The 18,883-nt window shown below is 37.3% G+C and overlaps 1 protein-coding gene across 1 annotated transcript in view; it reads right to left on the minus strand.

Moving 5' to 3' along the window:
• ca10a (carbonic anhydrase Xa) overlaps window positions 1-18,883 on the minus strand; it is a 214,252-nt gene that overhangs the window by 41,813 nt on the left and 153,556 nt on the right. Inside the window, exon 4 of the mRNA XM_016270998.1 lies at window positions 1,591-1,776. Within this exon, the coding sequence (XP_016126484.1) occupies window positions 1,591-1,776 (186 nt within the window). The remainder of the gene's footprint in view (window positions 1-1,590; window positions 1,777-18,883) is intronic.

Consider the following 18,883-nt stretch of genomic DNA (forward strand, 5'->3'; position numbering starts at 1 on the left):
CTCTGGCAGAGTATACATTTGGACATGATTTCTATAACAAGAATATGATACATTTGACAACGAAGTGATTAGAATAAACGTTTCAAGCATGAAGATTCAAACACACGCATACTAAACATGAATGTGATCCTATAAACTATTCAATAGTTATTCGAAATACATTCACAATAAATGATTAAGACCTGATAAGTCACATGTGGGTTACATACATGATATGGGGTTATATATATAGCAATGATTAGTTGCTCGAGTCCTTTTAGTGTCATTTAGGTGCATGGAAAGGCAGTTTCTGTACCATTCTGTGAACATAAGGACATGTTCTGTGGATGTATGAAGTTAACATGTCTGTAAGGAATTTCAGTCTGTTCTCTGTCTCAGAGGTGGGGGGAGAAGTCAATTCCAACGAGATCGTGATCGTTTTACTATTACGTGAGGGTCATGCTGTCATTTCTTTGACCATTATTCTTGATAACTTGCACCCAAAATTGTCAATCTCCTTGGAATTGTCAATAAGTGTTCTTTTGTTTTAATGTTGAAAGCTGTTCTGTGAAAGAGTTAGTTAGGCTTGCTTCAGATTGGCTAGGGTCTGATTTATGACATCCTGTTGTCTTGGGCCTCTTGTGGAATTTTGTGCTTCTAATGTTTCAACCATGTTTTGACCAAATCTTAGATTGTCTGATTCGGTCTGATATCCTACAGAACTGTTGTCTATTTTAAAAATATAATTCAAAATTATGGCAAAGCTGAATTTTCAGTAGCCATTACTCCTCAGCTAATAAATACTTTCCCCAAAATTAAAACAAACAAACAAAAAAAACTTACTGACCCCAAACTTTTGAATGGTAGTGTACCTCTGTTGAGTCCTGCACTAGTCGAACAACTGAGATGAATATGAATGCCAACAGACATCTTTCTCCAGATACAGTCAAGGCATAAATTCATTAGCTGAAGCAATAACAACTATGAATATAGATTTAGCTACTGTTGTCTACCTTGAGAAATTATAATCATTAATTACTGAGGATTTGCCTGTCAAGCTCACGCTTATTTTGTTGCCACACAAATCGTCGGTCTTATTACCCTCAAAGAGAAATGTCAGGCCTTCACTGACTGGCGACTTTATCAAATGATGGAGGCATTGCAGTGCAGCGCATGCTAAATTTACACCATGAATGTAATTGAAATGCTTTTCCCCACTGTTATGACTCTGTTAGTGGGAGACTACTTACAATGGAGAATGAGCACACTCAGTCATCATCAGCAATACAGTTAGGACTATTTCAGCCCAAAATATTGCGTTTTTCAGTATGCTAAAGAATATTGTTCAACAGGGTGCAAACTGTGATGCAAACCATGTTAAACATTTCATGAAATGCATGCTCTGTCGATGCATAAAAACATCGGAATATTTTAGATCTATATATGCCATGGAGTTTTGCTTTCAGCCTACACCCACTGTTGACCTTTGAGGCCTGCTGTCTTTACACTTTGCACTTAGATGGTGACCTTAACAGATCAATAGGCTGATGATTATCAGCAGCTACTGGCGCTCTACAATCTGATATGGACATAGCTCATGACGTAGCTCACCTCCCCAGAAAAGGCCTGGCCGTTGAGGAGATGCTCAGAGCCCTGTCCATCCTCGCTTCCAAAGTGTAACCTGATCTCCTCAAGACGATGGCTGTAAGTCATTGGTCCACCAGAGATGTTCACCAGGTGCTCTTTGTCGAGTCGGAGTGAGACATGGCGGCCGGTGTTGTACATCGTCCCTCCCACCTTTAGAAAAACAAAAATAGGTATGGTTAAAAGAGTTGCCATATAATTAAACCAAGAACCACTAATCAAATAGATGGAAAGAAACAGTAAAAAGACCAATGGAGCGTCCAGTCTTTTGACAATAGGGCACAGGCTCATTCAAGTGTGGCTTCTCTGATTTATAATGTGCTTGTCTTAGAAAAGGTTATGTGCTAAATGCAGTCAGTTTTTTTTTCTATTTATGTACAGATTTGATTGTTTATCCCTTGTCCTTGACATGTTTAAAACTATGATAATCCATAAAGGAGCATGTGTGAAAATCCCTCCGTTTTTGCATATTTTCAACCACAACCAACAGTTTTGAACATAATAAATTTTTTTTCAGAAGTTACTGTACCTGTTTTTCCAAGGAGAAATCAGTGTGTCAGTGAAGAGCATGTTTGATTCATGAGATGGGATGTGTGAAGAAAAATCAAGCTCAATACAACTTCTCAACAGAATATTTTGTCATTTTCAATCAAGCTGTGTGAAAATATCATTTGTGTGAATTAAAATATATAAAATGCTAGCTATGAAATTAGACTTAATAAGGGAAAGGAGTCAGCCGTGTTATTAAAAAAATATAATTTCCATCACTCCATTTTCACCCCAGAATGCTAATGAAAATATGAAAAGTGTGTTTTAAGAGTTTATTTTTTACAAAAAGTCTACAGGGCTAACAGTGCCTATAAGGGCCTTTCACACCGCTTTAGTTCCAGAACTAAATGTACAGTACTAAAGTACTGGGACGATTTTGCGCGAACTATTTCCCAGTACCATTTAAAGGGTTGCATTCCCACTGACAGTGTGTACTAAGAAGTGACGTAAGCCGGTCGACAGCGTCGTCATTTGTGCGCAGCGTTTAACAACAGAAACAAAGAAGAACAACATTAACATAAGGATGGAGGACGCTGTGATCGGAGCTGTGTTTTTGTTGTGTCTCGCGGGTTTCACAATAATGGACATGGAAAGTCGACATATACGTAAAGCGATTGAAAGAACGGAAAGGAGGACTAAGAATCTCTAACGACAACTGGCAGTGCTACATTTGATACAAGTGCCTGCATTTCAGCGTCCATCCATCTATCGCTGTTCTCCATATTTGAGAAATAAGTTGACACTATGTTTACACGTTTTAAATCATGGCGGGTGAGGGCGTTTTCATATGCGTTTGGCCAATCAATGTCTACTTATGTCACGATTAGTACCAGTTGTGCTGGTTAGAACCTGCTCTGGAGTCGGAGCTAATTTGGTTATCGAAAAACGCAGTCCGGTACTAAAATCGCACCTAGTTCCGGCGGTGCGAAAACGCCAAAAAGTGGGTAGTTCCACAATTAGTTCTGGTACTATGAAAAGGTTCCCGCGGTGCGAAAGGCCCTATAGTTGAAGAAGCACCTCTACATCGAATCGTTTTACTGAAAAACAAATAGTTGTCTGTAATTAAATTATATTCTCATTCTCAATGATACTGTAACGTAAAAACTCAAGTGGAAGGAAAGGAGCTGGTGTGGCAGATGGAAGAATGTAAACCAAAGAAGTGTGTCCTCAGAGCCAAAGAGAGTGAGAATCTGCTTGGAATCAATTCGATCTGAGGCTTTAAGAAGAGAGCATGGCGATACAAGAACCACGGATAGCAATCTTTACCAGTGTATCTGCTTATTTATTTATATTCAGGAGTTGTTCCAAAGTGGGCCATTGATATTCCAAACACGATGCAAGAAAGGCTTCCATGGCTCTTATCTTGCCTTTTCTTTTTTGCCTTTCTCTCCCTCTCTCTTTCTTTCTTTCTTTCTTTTTGCCTGTCTGTCTCTCTCTTTTTCGTTTTACGACTTTGCCTTCAAAATTATTTTCCCTCGCCAAATTCCCAAAGAAAGAGGAGGAGATGCTCAGAGCCCTGTCCATCCTCGCTTCCAAAGTGTAACCTGATCTCCTCAAGACGATGGCTGTAAGTCATTGGTCCACCAGAGATGTTCACCAGGTGCTCTTTGTCGAGTCGGAGTGAGACATGGCGGCGCGTGTTGTACATCGTCCCTCCCACCTTTAGAAAAACAAAAATAGGTATGGTTAAAAGAGTTGCCATATAATTAAACCAAGAACCACTAATCAAATAGATGGAAAGAAACAGTAAAAAGACCAATGGAGCGTCCAGTCTTTTGACAATAGGGCACAGGCTCATTCAAGTGTGGCTTCTCTGATTTATAATGTGCTTGTCTTAGAAAAGGTTATGTGCTAAATGAGCTAGAAAAGGTGTTAAGTTAAAGCCAGATGGCAACCAGCTGCACAAGAACTGCTATTTGTTGCTTTATCAAAAAACAATTGTCATCTTGATGCTGCCTTTGCCCTGATTTAAACTAAAAAGGATATCGGGTTTTAATGAAGGTCCAGCCTCTAATTTGGGTGATAAATTTTTTTTTCTATTTATGTACAGATTTGATTGTTTATCCCTTGTCCTTGACATGTTTAAAACTATGATAATCCATAAAGGAGCATGTGTGAAAATCCCTCCGTTTTTGCATATTTTCAACCACAACCAACAGTTTTGAACATAATAAATTTTTTTTCAGAAGTTACTGTACCTGTTTTTCCAAGGAGAAATCAGTGTGTCAGTGAAGAGCATGTTTGATTCATGAGATGGGATGTGTGAAGAAAAATCAAGCTCAATACAACTTCTCAACAGAATATTTTGTCATTTTCAATCAAGCTGTGTGAAAATATCATTTGTGTGAATTAAAATATATAAAATGCTAGCTATGAAATTAGACTTAATAAGGGAAAGGAGTCAGCCGTGTTATTAAAAAAATATAATTTCCATCACTCCATTTTCACCCCAGAATGCTAATGAAAATATGAAAAGTGTGTTTTAAGAGTTTATTTTTTACAAAAAGTCTACAGGGCTAACAGTGCCTATAAGGGCCTTTCACACCGCTTTAGTTCCAGAACTAAATGTACAGTACTAAAGTACTGGGACGATTTTGCGCGAACTATTTCCCAGTACCATTTAAAGGGTTGCATTCCCACTGACAGTGTGTACTAAGAAGTGACGTAAGCCGGTCGACAGCGTCGTCATTTGTGCGCAGCGTTTAACAACAGAAACAAAGAACAACAACATTAACATAAGGATGGAGGACGCTGTGATCGGAGCTGTGTTTTTGTTGTGTCTCGCGGGTTTCACAATAATGGACATGGAAAGTCGACATATACGTAAAGCGATTGAAAGAACGGAAAGGAGGACTAAGAATCTCTAACGACAACTGGCAGTGCTACATTTGATACAAGTGCCTGCATTTCAGCGTCCATCCATCTATCGCTGTTCTCCATATTTGAGAAATAAGTTGACACTATGTTTACACGTTTTAAATCATGGCGGGTGAGGGCGTTTTCATACACGATGCAAGAAAGGCTTCCATGGCTCTTATCTTGCCTTTTCTTTTTTGCCTTTCTCTCCCTCTCTCTTTCTTTCTTTCTTTCTTTTTGCCTGTCTGTCTCTCTCTTTTTCGTTTTACGACTTTGCCTTCAAAATTATTTTCCCTCGCCAAATTCCCAAAGAAAGAGGCCTGCCCACACATCGTAAATATTTTATAGAACCTCTGAAAAATCAATGATTTGTGTAGGCTAGAGAAAAGAGGTGAATAAGAGAGAGGAAACGATGGTGGTGAAAAGACAGAGTGGGAATGGGAGGAGCAAAGACCATCCTTGAGAGAAACGGCGAGTAAAGACAGATATATCTGTGCTTAAAGGATCACCAATCTGCACAGTTACCTCTGGGTGCTGGACTCGTCCGAGAAAAGGGCAAGACATTTGAAAAACCCTGAAGAGGTCATTTCTCAATGATTATTCATGAACTACAGATGGCAATAAGACCATCCTTGAGAGAAACGGCAAGTAGACAGATATATCTGTGCTTAAAGGATCACCAATCTGCACAGTTACCTCTGGGTGCTGGACTCGTCCGAGAAAAGGGCAAGACATTTGAAAAACCCTGAAGAGGTCATTTCTCAATGATTATTCATGAACTACAGATGGCAATGGGAGAAGAACTAAAAAAAGAGAGGAAAAGACTCATCGTGTGGCTTCACCGGAGAAAATCCCTGTCTGGCATACATGACAAACTGAGATGTTTCTGCTACTGTTCGACAACAGCTGTATATCCATTCCGCTAGATGTTTTTATTTCTTTCAAAATGTGAGCATTTGTCTATCATTGATGGGGCAGAACATGGGCTTTTTATTTGAGATATATGTATGGGGGTTTTATTTTCTTCTTACAGTGTTCCCAACTGATTATTTATTTATATTCAGGAGTTGTTCCAAAGTGGGCCATTGATATTCCAAACACGATGCAAGAAAGGCTTCCATGGCTCTTATCTTGCCTTTTCTTTTTTGCCTTTCTCTCCCTCTCTCTTTCTTTCTTTCTGCCTGTCTGTCTCTCTCTTTTTCGTTTTACGACTTTGCCTTCAAAATTATTTTCCCTCGCCAAATTCCCAAAGAAAGAGGCCTGCCCACACATCGTAAATATTTTATAGAACCTCTGAAAAATCAATGATTTGTGTAGGCTAGAGAAAAGAGGTGAATAAGAGAGAGGAAACGATGGTGGTGAAAAGACAGAGTGGGAATGGGAGGAGCAAAGACCATCCTTGAGAGAAACGGCGAGTAAAGACAGATATATCTGTGCTTAAAGGATCACCAATCTGCACAGTTACCTCTGGGTGCTGGACTCGTCCGAGAAAAGGGCAAGACATTTGAAAAACCCTGAAGAGGTCATTTCTCAATGATTATTCACGAACTACAGATGGCAAGGGGAGAAGAACTAAAAAAAGAGAGGAAAAGACTCATCGTGTGGCTTCACCGGAGAAAATCCCTGTCTGGCATACATGACAAACTGAGATGTTTCTGCTACTGTTCGACAACAGCTGTATATCCATTCCGCTAGATGTTTTTATTTCTTTCAAAATGTGAGCATTTGTCTATCATTGATGGGGCAGAACATGGGCTTTTTATTTGAGATATATGTATGGGGGTTTTATTTTCTTCTTACAGTGTTCCCAACTGATTTGAAAAATCGGATGGCAAAACAGACTGCAGCACACCTCCTACAGCCAGTCCAGTACAGATGTTACCAGAGGGTATAAAGATCAACAGCTGGAGAACGTTCTCTTATTTTCTTGACTTCATGCACTGCAATTCGCACAAACATCAGCCTGTGTATTGTTTCAGCTCAGCATTTTAATTTTCCCAAATGCATTGAGCTGTTTCACCTCATAATTTATATTAATGAATTGAAAATCATGCTAGTAAATGCTCTGCTGCACTTTAATTTGTTGATCTGACAATTCTATGGCTGACATATCACACTGCTCTGAAAATAACTACAAAAACACCATAACATTTTGAATTCAACTTGAACTCGACCAATCATATTCGAGGACTGGAACATGTATATACACTACTACCGTTCAAAGGTTTGGGATCAGTAAGACTTGTAATGTTTTTTAAAGAAGTCTCTTATGCTCATCAATGCTGCATTTATTTGATAAAAAATACAGAAAAAAACAGTAATCTTGAAAAATGTTATTACAATAAAAAAATAATGGTTTCTATTTTAATATCCTTTAAAATATAATTTATTCCTGTGATGCAAAGCTGATTTCCATCAGCCATTACTCCAGTATGAAGTGTCATACTGACACTTAAGAAATCATTCTAATATGCTGATTTATTATTAGAATTATCAATGTTGGCAACAGTTGTGCTGCCAAATATTTTTTTGGAAACTGCGATACTTTTTTCAGGATTCTTTGATGAATAAAAAGTTAAAAAGAACAGCATTTATTCAAAATATAAATATTTTCTAACAATATAAATCTTTGCTATCACTTCTTAAAAATGTAACACATCCTTGCTGAATAAAAGTTTTAATATCTTTCAAAAAAAGAAGAATAAAAATGAATTGTAGTGTATATTGTTAGAAGATTTTTTATTTTAAATAAATGCTCTTCTTTTGAACTTTTTATTCATCAAAGAATCCTGAAAAAAAGTATCACCGGTTCCAAAAAAATATTAAGCAGCACAACAGTTTCCAGCACTGATAATAAATCAGCATATTAGAATGATTTCTGAAGGATCATGTGACACTGAAGACTGGAGTAATTATGCTGAAAATTCAGCTTTGCATCACAGGAATAAATTAAGATTTTAATTAAAATAGAAAAACATTATTTTATATCATAATAATATTTCACAATATTAAATTTTTCCTGTATTTTTGATCAAATAAATGCAGCCTTGATGAGCATACGAAACTCTTAAAACGTTTCAAAAACATAAAAAATCGTTCTGATCCCAAACTTTTGACCGGTAGTGTATATACACTGTATATACTAAAGGTGTAACGCTACACGTATTCGTGTAGGGGGAAAATTCCAAATGGGGACTCCAAGGGCTCTGCCCTTCAAATGCATAGGGATGATCCCTTCCATTAGGAATTTTCCCCGTGAACCGTACGGTACGAATAAGTGTACCGTTACACCCCTAATGTATACACTACAATTTGCATTTAAGAAATTAATATTCAACAATACTAAACGCAATAAACTGATCAAAAGTGACAGACTTTTATATTGTTACAAAAAATTTCATTTTCAAAATAAGTGTGTGTGTGTGTGTGTGTGTGTGTGTGTGTTTGTACAAAATAATCAAATAAAAAGCTCTAAAGCTTTCCTTCTCGACTGCTATGTAGCAATAACTATTCCAGGATTCTTATGTAAAGATCACATAAACATGGGTTGAATCTATGAAACATTGTTTCCACTAGCTTAAAGCAAAAATGCCAGTTGTTTGATGATGGTATTACACTCTGGTCAGGTAATCATGATTGCATGCTTTGAAATTAATATCATGAACGCTATTATAATGCTCCAATGAGACGGCAATGAAATAACAAAATTAGAGGAGCACGTGCTCTGTCAAGGGGATTGGCATTATGAGATTATGTAAGGATTTTAAAAGGCTGAAATCAGGATGAAAAGGATGTAAACCAATTTATTCCACAGTCTCCAATGTACTGTACTGATCGGTCAGTAAAAGAGTTGTGTAATCCTCACTGAACATAATAGTTCACAGAGGAGAAAACTGGCTTTCAGCAATAGTGTAGAAATTACAGTATTAAAGGGAAGATGTTAGGCTATATTTGAAAAAAATCTTTAGCCTGTTTGGTAAAATTCACAGTTTATTAAAGCATTTAATTTAATAACATTGAAAATGTTATTTCCTTTTTCATATATATAATGTTCTCAGAAACAACCTCCATAGCACAAATTAACTTATTAATCACTGTATGAACTTACTCAACATCCAACAAACCCCCTTGAAAGCCATGAATCTTTGTATGAATCGAAAGACAAGCTAACCACAACCTACTCAGAATTTCAAGTTGCCAAATGACAGTCAAGCTGCCCTTCTGAAGTACTACACTAAAGTTAGTTACAGTACACTTACAAGTTACTTACAAAAATAAGTGAACAAACTTATTCACTAAATTGAATCAGATGGTTGAAAGGTTTTTTTTTTTTTTGCTTTATGCCAGTCTCACTTTTATGATGGCCCCTTATTTTGATGTTGTAATTTTTAGCCCATGGCTGTGTCCAAAACCTAAGCCAACTAGCTTTCTGCCCAGTCAGTCAATGACTAAATAGACTGTTTTAGTACGAAGATAAACTAGACAGGCTTTCCAAGGCACAATAACATCATGTCTAATGATCTAGAACACATTTAAATGGGTGTTAATAACCAAGTGAATATTTAAGTGGCTACAATGCTCATTTCTTAGAAATTTAGTCATAAGTTGATTTTATTATTTAATTTATTATATGGACATTTCTAAATTATTTTTTTCCAGACACTGTTTTAATTTATTACACCAATCAATCATGAAGTTATGTACACAAACACTAAAATCAGCCAAGTCTTATTGTCTTGCTACCTCTGCGTTTCTAAGCTGTTGTGTACGTTCACTGATCACTGACTGTGTCTTGTTTAATCGTTTGCTTTTTTGTATTTATACCGTCTCAGGTTTCCCTTGTCTAGTATTGCTTGATGTGTTGTGTGAATTTTGGTTCCATTAGTCTTGTCTGATCGTGTCACTGCCTGCACTGGATTGTTGTAAACTCCCAGCAGGTCTTGTGGTTTCAGCAGAAATGAGCACACTTTAATACCATTTCTGGTACCCTGTGAAGAGAATGAGGCTAAGACCATAATGCATTTCATTAAATGACAAGATTCGATTTTTTTTTCATTAAGGTGAAAGGCATGCCAAAGTAAAAGTGAAAAGTAAATGCATCGTCTAAATTGTCAAACTCATTTCAACAGAACCTCTTAATCAAAGCAGCGACAGGATGCTGTTTAGTGACGCAACATTTTCGAAGCCTTTTTAACCAAGTTTAAAATGTCAAAATGAAAAATTGGCAAAAGAAAAAAGCAAAGAGCAAAGCAATAGAAGTCACACTGGGAAAAAAAAGAAAAAAAAATTAAATCTTGAATATTCATGAAAATATGGAGTCCGTCTCAGTCTACTCTCTAGTTTAGTGCACTTGGCCATTTCTAGGACTGTCTCATTGTCAAAATAATTCCAGTGCACTGAAATGCATCATCATCATCAAAAAAAAAAAATGATATGAGTGCAAGTGCAAATGTACCAAGGCAGCCTTTTTTCTGTCTTTGATTTTGTTTATCACTAGTATGCATGAAAAATAAACTTTCAGAGTTTACATCAGAGTTGTTAGAAAAAGATGTATTCCTATTTATTTTTATTTGTTCATTTATGCATGTTCTGCATTTTAATATTTATTAATAAAATAAATGAAAGCCATGTATTTACTTTTTTCTTAATAAAAAAATGCAGAACAAACGCACATTGCATAACGGGCTGTACTTTTTAGCAGCTAAAATTAAAATGTAAACACCAGCTACGTTTTAATGTGCAACCACTCCATTAGCAGAGTCCCAGTGATTGGTGAATCAAGGCCTTTGATATGATCCAAATTTATGCTCACACTATACTGACTGACGTCATAGGGAACTAGAGAGCGAAATGAGACATAGTAAAAGATATCTGCAATGCTGTCTGCTGAACATGCCCTCAGTGTAATACACACTGTCACACGCGTCCAGACAGACATGCTTTCCTGCTTGCTCTTTCCGATGTCTTGCCTCAGTTTAATTCCACCTCAGAGATTTCTGCCTTCAAATCTGAGCGAGCTAAAAGGAGTTTGCCGTTTTTGACCATGCATTCCTACACATAAATACAAATTGACCTCTGAGACTCAATTTAGAATTGATCCAGTTTCTCAAAATGGTCAGTAATGCCAATGCTCCTAGTTTTAATTGCTAACACTGCTAAGCGATGGATTACACAGAAGTCCCAGCATGCAACCCCATTGCACGTTGCAAAAAATGTGCAGAAAAAAATCCAGCTAGTACAATTAAATGTGCTTTAAATGGATCTGTTAGATTCACTGATTCACCAGACACATGTATCCACCTTTTAAGCAGTTTCCTTAATTGTCCCTAGCATTTCAAGTCAGGCGTGTCTGCTCTCCCATTTACTGGCTTGATTGTTCTCTTTTTGTGATTTGTATTAGTGCACCTTCAGTTTGCTCGTATGCTGACTGCCAGATATAGTTACCATTTTCAGCTTACAACTTTTACCGGTTTCCATCCCACTAGAAAGCAATTGAAAGTTCAGAGATGGTGTCTGAATTCTTCCGAACATCATTAACCCTTTAAGTCTTTAGCGACCCGGGACATCATTCACCCTCCCCCTCATTAATTTTTTAAAGTTAGACATCAACCTTCATACTATTCTTCAATCAATTCATTATAAACAATATAACAAGAAGAAAATAAATTAAATCCTTTCAAGTTTCAAAAGATAACAAAATGTGTTTTATTTAATTTATATGTAATTGTTATTACAATAACAAATTACGACCGGTATCAGGGCCGTCGCCGGAAAATCTTCAATGGGGGGGAGGGGTTTTCATAGGGGGGGCACACTTTTTTATGATCTCAGAAAAAGACATTCACCAAAACAATAACAATCTGTATTATAACTTAAATTGATCAAGTTCTGTATTAAGACAGATTTAAAAAGATAGTCTGTCGATAATCTGTTGACTTATATGTTATATGTTATATTACAGCCCTCTACGAACACCTTGGCAATTGAATCGCCATTGGCTAGTACATTTTTTAGTTTACTCGCCAGACTGAAAAATATATACATACACATATATACACACATACACACACACACACACACACATACATATACACACACACAGACACATACACACACACATACACACATACATATACATACACACATACACATACACATACACATACAGTATATATACGTTTGTGAAATGGGGCACAGTTTTATAAATATCTGAAAGTACACTCTTAACATCAGTCAGTCAAGCATTATAATATGATAATCAATGTTATTTAATGATAGAACTTTTGTAATTAGAATTAAAACTTGATAACCATGTATGAATGCATATTAGTCATTTTAACTGAACTTCGGACTGGTGGTGGTGCTTTTTTGGTCATTCAGTGTTTCTGTAAAAAATTGGGGAAAAACTAACAAAAATACTGATTAGATAATAATGATACGAATTCTACTAATAAGAACAATATAAAACGCACTAAGAATTAATGAGCTACTGGATTCATGAATATTAATCAGGTTGTGTGCGTTCGCTCGAACTGATTTGCTGAAATCAAAACAGGGACGATAATAGGTGAGCGCCAGCCAATGAGATTGCCGTTTGCGCATTAGTTCCGCCCACTAGCGGAGAAAGCGGCAGTTCATAAAAGCGGTATTTTGACAGCAAAATACAACAAAGAATATCGTTTACATGTAGCGCGTCAATTCTCTCTCTCCCTTTCTCGCTGCGTGTGTGTGTGAAACAAGGTGACGGCGAGTCATGCGCCTTCACACTAGAGTTTACGGTACGTTGTGTGTTGCACATCCATTCAGATGAACTGAAAAACAGCACAGATCGCTTGGCGGAGAGAGAAACTCTGAAGCGCTCAGTCAGAGTGTGTTCGGAGAGTGAAAATATATCTGAGCTAAACTTATACTTAGCCTCCAACTCACACACTGGCGAGTAAAATCTGAGAATTTATTAGCAATTGGCTAATATTAGACATCATTTAGTCGCCAGAGTGAAGATTAAGTCGCATATGCGAGTGATTTACTCGCAATGTAGAGGGTTGAATTATGACTTTTTTTGTATTTATGTTAGAATCCCTGCTCATATCACCAGAGTTTTGTTCTGCACGCTCGCAAATCTTCTCTTTATAACAAAGTGTAGACACTATGTAAATAAGAGATTCACTGCGTAGAGATTCATTGATTATAACTTAACTTTGTGAGATCGCGATGAACTAGATGGGTGACAGCTTATTAAGTATTATAAAGGGAGCTTTCTATGCCATATATAATCCATTCAGATTTTGTGTTTTGTTTTTCATGCTGCTAAGAGAACCAAATGCCACGTACACTCTACAAAGTTTTGTGTATTTTGGAGTGACATCCGCAAAAGAAAGACTTGCTCTCGAAATTGCATTAAGTAATAACCATAGCAATGGATCGGACAAAAAAATGTCAAAAATAGTCTGTGCATTAAGGACATGACTCGACAACCCAACAACACAATAATAAAAAACAATACATATAGCAATAAAAAATAGGTAATATAAAGCATATTAGCACACTAGCCTCACCATTAAAATAGCCTAGTTGAAGGCGGCGGATCTTTGAGTGAAATCTCCTGAGAGCTTTATTAAAACACTTTAATACACAACCCCCCAATGCCCCCCCTTGGCGACGGGCCTATATAGTCTGATTGCTGAAATTGACTTTTTTGAGCTGGTCATAGTAAAGTTCTTTGGCAGCGAGCCATCTCCAGATATTTTTCTGTTTCAAACTGTTTCAACCCTCCAAATCTATTTTGGCTGAAACCAAAAAAAAGCATTAGCAGAGAGAGAATTTCAAACGCAGAATTTTTGCACTGGAATTACAATGAATTGGAAATCTGCATCAATACCCAAAACTGGGGCTGCACGATAAATCACATGCGATATTCATGCGCATCTTGTCAGTAAAGCCGGTTCTGTAATCAGTAGTAAATCTCTATCACGTGAGTGCTTTCAGATGGAGCAGCATTAACTTATTCATTAACTTGTTCTTTTAATTGTGATGATTTTGGCTCACATTTAACAAAAACCCACCAATTCACTATCTCAACAAATTAGAATTGATAGTTCAGCTTTCAGACTACAAGCTACACATGAATGGCAGATGGCAATCAAGCTTTTGTGTTCCAGTAGGCTGCTTTTGTTCGCTATTCCACATTTATTAAAATGAGTAAAAGCACACACACAAATTTCCCTACTACTGTTTTTGCCTCTGCAATGACTGCTTCTTTTGTTCCAGAGTTGGATCAAAGAGTTTAATAATGAGACCCTTCAGAGGAGGAAGAGGAGAGAGGGAAACGGAGACAAACAAGGGCTCTGAAGGTCTAGTGGCTGATCTGAAGCTGCTGACTCATTAAATGACTCAAAGTCAGGTGTCCCAGATTCAAGGTTCGGTTTCCTGACTATTATCATGCCGGTATGATTCGCCATAGAAATACAAACAGCAGGGAGGAAAATCATGGAACATGCACATAAACAGCACATTTGTGCACTGTGTATACATGTACCTGGAGTACATTTATTATGTATTATTGTGTTAACTTCTGTTCATGGGGAGGAAGCATGATGCAGAGGCAGGCGTTGCAATTAGGCATCCATATATTGAGGCATATCACAAGGAATCTCCCTGAGGATGAAATCTTAAACTCTTAGATGGCAAATCTGTTTTGATTATAATGGAAAACTAGATCATAACATCCATATTAAACACAAATAGAGAAATTAAAGCCTTCAAAGTTGGCGTTACAACCCCCAATGGGCAGTTACAAGGAAAACAATGGAATAACTAAAAACTACGCTTGGAAAAAAATCACTGCAGCCTTGAGTTCTGTTATCTAGGGAGGTAGATGGAGGTGTTACAGTATGTGAACTGTCTCAGTGTCTGGTCATTTTTTGTGGAACCCTATATGAGAATAATCTCTTACTTCAAAGAGCTTTTTTATGGAATTTTGACAATCTGAGCCTCAGAGGCAGAACAGACTGGAGTTGAGAGGGAATATGGTGGTGCTCTAATAAAGTAAAAGAGCCAAGAGGCCTACATTAGTCATTTTACCATGGTAAGGGGTGTTCTTTGGCCATCTAAAAAATATAAAATGCAGCAATACATTTATTGAATACATTTTTTCGTTTTAATAATATTTATTCACATTATTCAAATTTATTCATATGAATAATTGGAATAAACAATTAAATTGCAAAGTAATAAAGTTCAGTAGGCCCTTTCACAACAAACTACTTTTTGAATACAAACAATTAATTCCTATGGAACTATTTGAACAATGACTTGCTGACAAATCTACTTATTCTGCAGAATTAGTTACAAAATGAGGTTACCCAAGAATTAAAATGCCTTTATCCTTACACACATATAAACATGCAGCTTTTTAAAAATTTAATAACCCTTATTTTCTATTCAAAATCTGTATTAGATACATACAGTTCTTTGATTTGAGAAAAAATAAATACTAATTAAAGATAGATAATGGTAGATATAAATAACATTTTTAAAATATGAAAGATTTGTTTAGCAATTAAAAAAAACAACAACAATAAATTAGCTAAACTTTTTTAAAATATTAATGCAAAAGCTAGTGTAAATGAGTACCCAAAATCCACATTAGGCAAATGCAACATCAAGAGTTGTCCTCAGACAGCGACAATGGCAGTATTTATGCACACGATTAAGAAGCCACATCTGAACTCCATCTGTTCCCGCTGTGTGCCCGTCGCACCAATGCCAACACAGCCAACCGGACACCCCCCCACCGCCATTGACAAATTAACACTTAAACACACCCTTGGCTCGCTGGCAGCCAAAGAGAGCCAGAGGGGGAGGAGAAGGGCGGAAGATTCAATTAAAGAGTAGAGGAGCACTTCGGACGAGTCGACAAGAATCTTGGCCCGGCCGTCGACAGTGAAGCCGCCTCATTAAGATGCAGGAGCAGAGGTGAGCTATAAAACCGATGTCTTGCCAAATATCATGGTGAGCCAGGATGGCAGGAACACATTTTCACCAGGACGTTTACAGTTATAAGTTATTGTGTGCGGCTGGGAGGGGAGCAAGGGATGGGATAAGGATGTAGCCTGAAGCTTTTGCTGTTCTGATAAACCGGTGCTCAGCTTTCCCTTGTGAGTTTGCTGTCATCGCATGAATAAACAACGTACAGGTAACACTTCAGGGGATGTCAGTGGGTAAATAACCAATGCTAAGTGGCACAATCGCTGACTGCGCTTTCATATAGAGATTGAACAGCTGCCATTGCCCAAAAATACACACAGTTTGAGGGGAGGACAGGTGTGGTTAGATTTAAAGTGTGTTTTTCACAGCCATGTTTATCTCTCAGACAAGACTCTGTTAAAACTCTCAATGCACTCTGAATCACAAAGAACAGATGTTTGAAAGAGATTCAACTTAAAAAAAAAAAATCCCAACAACTGTCAAAAAATTCAGAAAATCACAAGATTTGTATTCTGCATAAAACACATTCGTCACTGTAACATGCTATGAAATTAGAAACAGCGAAGACAGTTTCTGCAGCTCCTATAGACTTAGTCTGCATTTTTTTAACATTTGATTCATTTATTTGCCTTGCTGTTCAGATGAGTTCATTCTTCAAGGAACTGCCATTCTTGGCCCGAGGGCCTTTTTTGAGGCAGCACTATGTATCGGGGGCTGTTTTGAGTGGGAGAGAGTAGCGGATCTGGAGGGAATTCTACAGAGGAACACAACAAAACCCACTACTCTTTGAGCCACAACATTTCCTATATTTTCCAAGCTAGCATAAACAATCAAACTACATCTTTAATCTGCCAGATGATACATCTAATGGGATGACTGACAGTGAGAGTAATTAAAATGTGCATAAATATTCATTTTTAAGTAAAAAAAAAAAAGGCAGGTAACTCAAAACAATCCAAGAGAGTAGCGGATCTGGAGGGAATTCTACAGAGGAACACAACAAAACCCACTGCTCTTTGAGCCACAACATTTCCTATATTTTCCAAGCTAGCATAAACAATCAAACTACATCTTTAATCTGCCAGATGATACATCTAATGGGATGACTGACAGTGAGAGTAATTAAAATGTGCATAAATATTAATTTTTAAGTAAAAAAAAAAAAGGCAGGTAACTCAAAACAATCCAGCAGTCATGCCTTACTTCCCCATGTTGATGTATTTCCTATTAAAACAGGAAGTCGGTGATCTATCCAAAGGGTTTTCCCTTTTTCAAAGCCAATATCTTAGTTGAAAATAGTTAGAAAATAGTGAAAATACTTTACATTATAGCCCTGAACGTGATTTGCTACTTGATATCGCTAATCATATAAAGAAGAGATGGCCCCAAAACTAATAAACTTACTAAAACCACAAAACTGCTATTCTGATTTTATAGAGTTTTATATGTAGCGTTCTTCTTTATGAAACAATATCAATATTAGATAACTTCCAGCTAGGTTGATCACTTTTAATAAACTCAGAAAGGTTCACGAGTTCAGGCCTAATGAATAATGAAGCAAACAACACATACCCCAACTGCTTGCGAGTCATTATCCTATTCTTCGTTTGGGCTTTAGAGACAGTTATTTTACCCAGAGTGCCATGCTGCTGGCTGGGTGAGGAGCACCTGCGTGATAAGAGAGTGAACTCGGGGTCTCTCTCTTTGTTGCGAGTGTGTGACTCACAAGCCTCTACATTATCTCTCGGAGATAAAGCTTCTTTTAATGGGTAGAATGTGCAGCACTTGTAATTTTCCAAACCCAGGTGATGTGAATAATATAAAGCAGAAGCTGGAATGAGTAAATGTAATATAATGGGAGGACACTGAGATTCAATGTCCTGAGAGAGCAAGAAGAGTCAATATGCTTTACATCAATGCACTGTCTGCTGCTTTCATTATTTAAATTAATCACTAAATGTCTAATTGAAAGAGGCTAATGGTAGCATTACCTGAGATCGATGGATGATCAATAATGGGGAATTATGGGTGTAATCATGTTGGTGTGGTGGTCAGGGGTAATCTGGGTCAATAGATGTTCATGTGACATATGAATTGGAATTTGGGCTTTGGACTGATGAATGCTACATGGCTCACACTGACAATGAATCTCATCTTGATCAATGATCCTGCAAAGTGCTGGCGCAGCCATAAAGCAACTGCAGAGAACTGAAGAGCTCTTTGATGACAGGTTTTTTTTAGCCAACAGCTAAGTAATTTCCTAAGCAATACACAAAGGTTTTGAGAAGGGTCTGGCTGCAGCCTTGCACTTGCACTCTCAGACACTTGCGCTTCCGCTAGCAAAGTCACTTGCAGTCTTTTTTATTTTTTATTTTGTTCTATTTATTGATTACTTTTTGTTTGAATCTCTCAACATTTTACAACAGTAGCCAGGTGGTGAAGGCAAGAAAAAAGAAACTAACTTACAATGTCACTTGCAATCACCACTTGCACTCTCCGATATCTGCGACGTCACTTGCAATCGACACAAATCGTGCGTGATGCCAATGGAGACAAGATGCTGTGGTGGTGATTAAATGATTAAAACTAATTTTATACTATAACGTACAGGGTCCTGCAAGAAAAAGACAAGACCCATAAATCCGTGGCTACAGAACAGCAGAATATGAACGCAATGCACAAAGTCTCTCGTTAAGCGTTTTCCTCCTGTAGAAATCCTACATTGCATGCATATTCTGCTGTTCTGTGGCCACGGATTTGCGGGTCTTGTCTTTTTCTGCTACAGATGGCTTGCAAGACCCTGTACGTTACGGTACAAAATTAGTTTTAATCGTTTAATCACCACCACAGCGTCTTGTCTCCATTGGCA

Source organism: Sinocyclocheilus grahami, unplaced genomic scaffold (assembly GCF_001515645.1).
Source record: "Sinocyclocheilus grahami isolate Dianchi unplaced genomic scaffold, SAMN03320097.WGS_v1.1 scaffold59.1, whole genome shotgun sequence".
In the NCBI taxonomy this organism is placed as follows: Eukaryota; Metazoa; Chordata; class Actinopteri; order Cypriniformes; family Cyprinidae; genus Sinocyclocheilus; species Sinocyclocheilus grahami.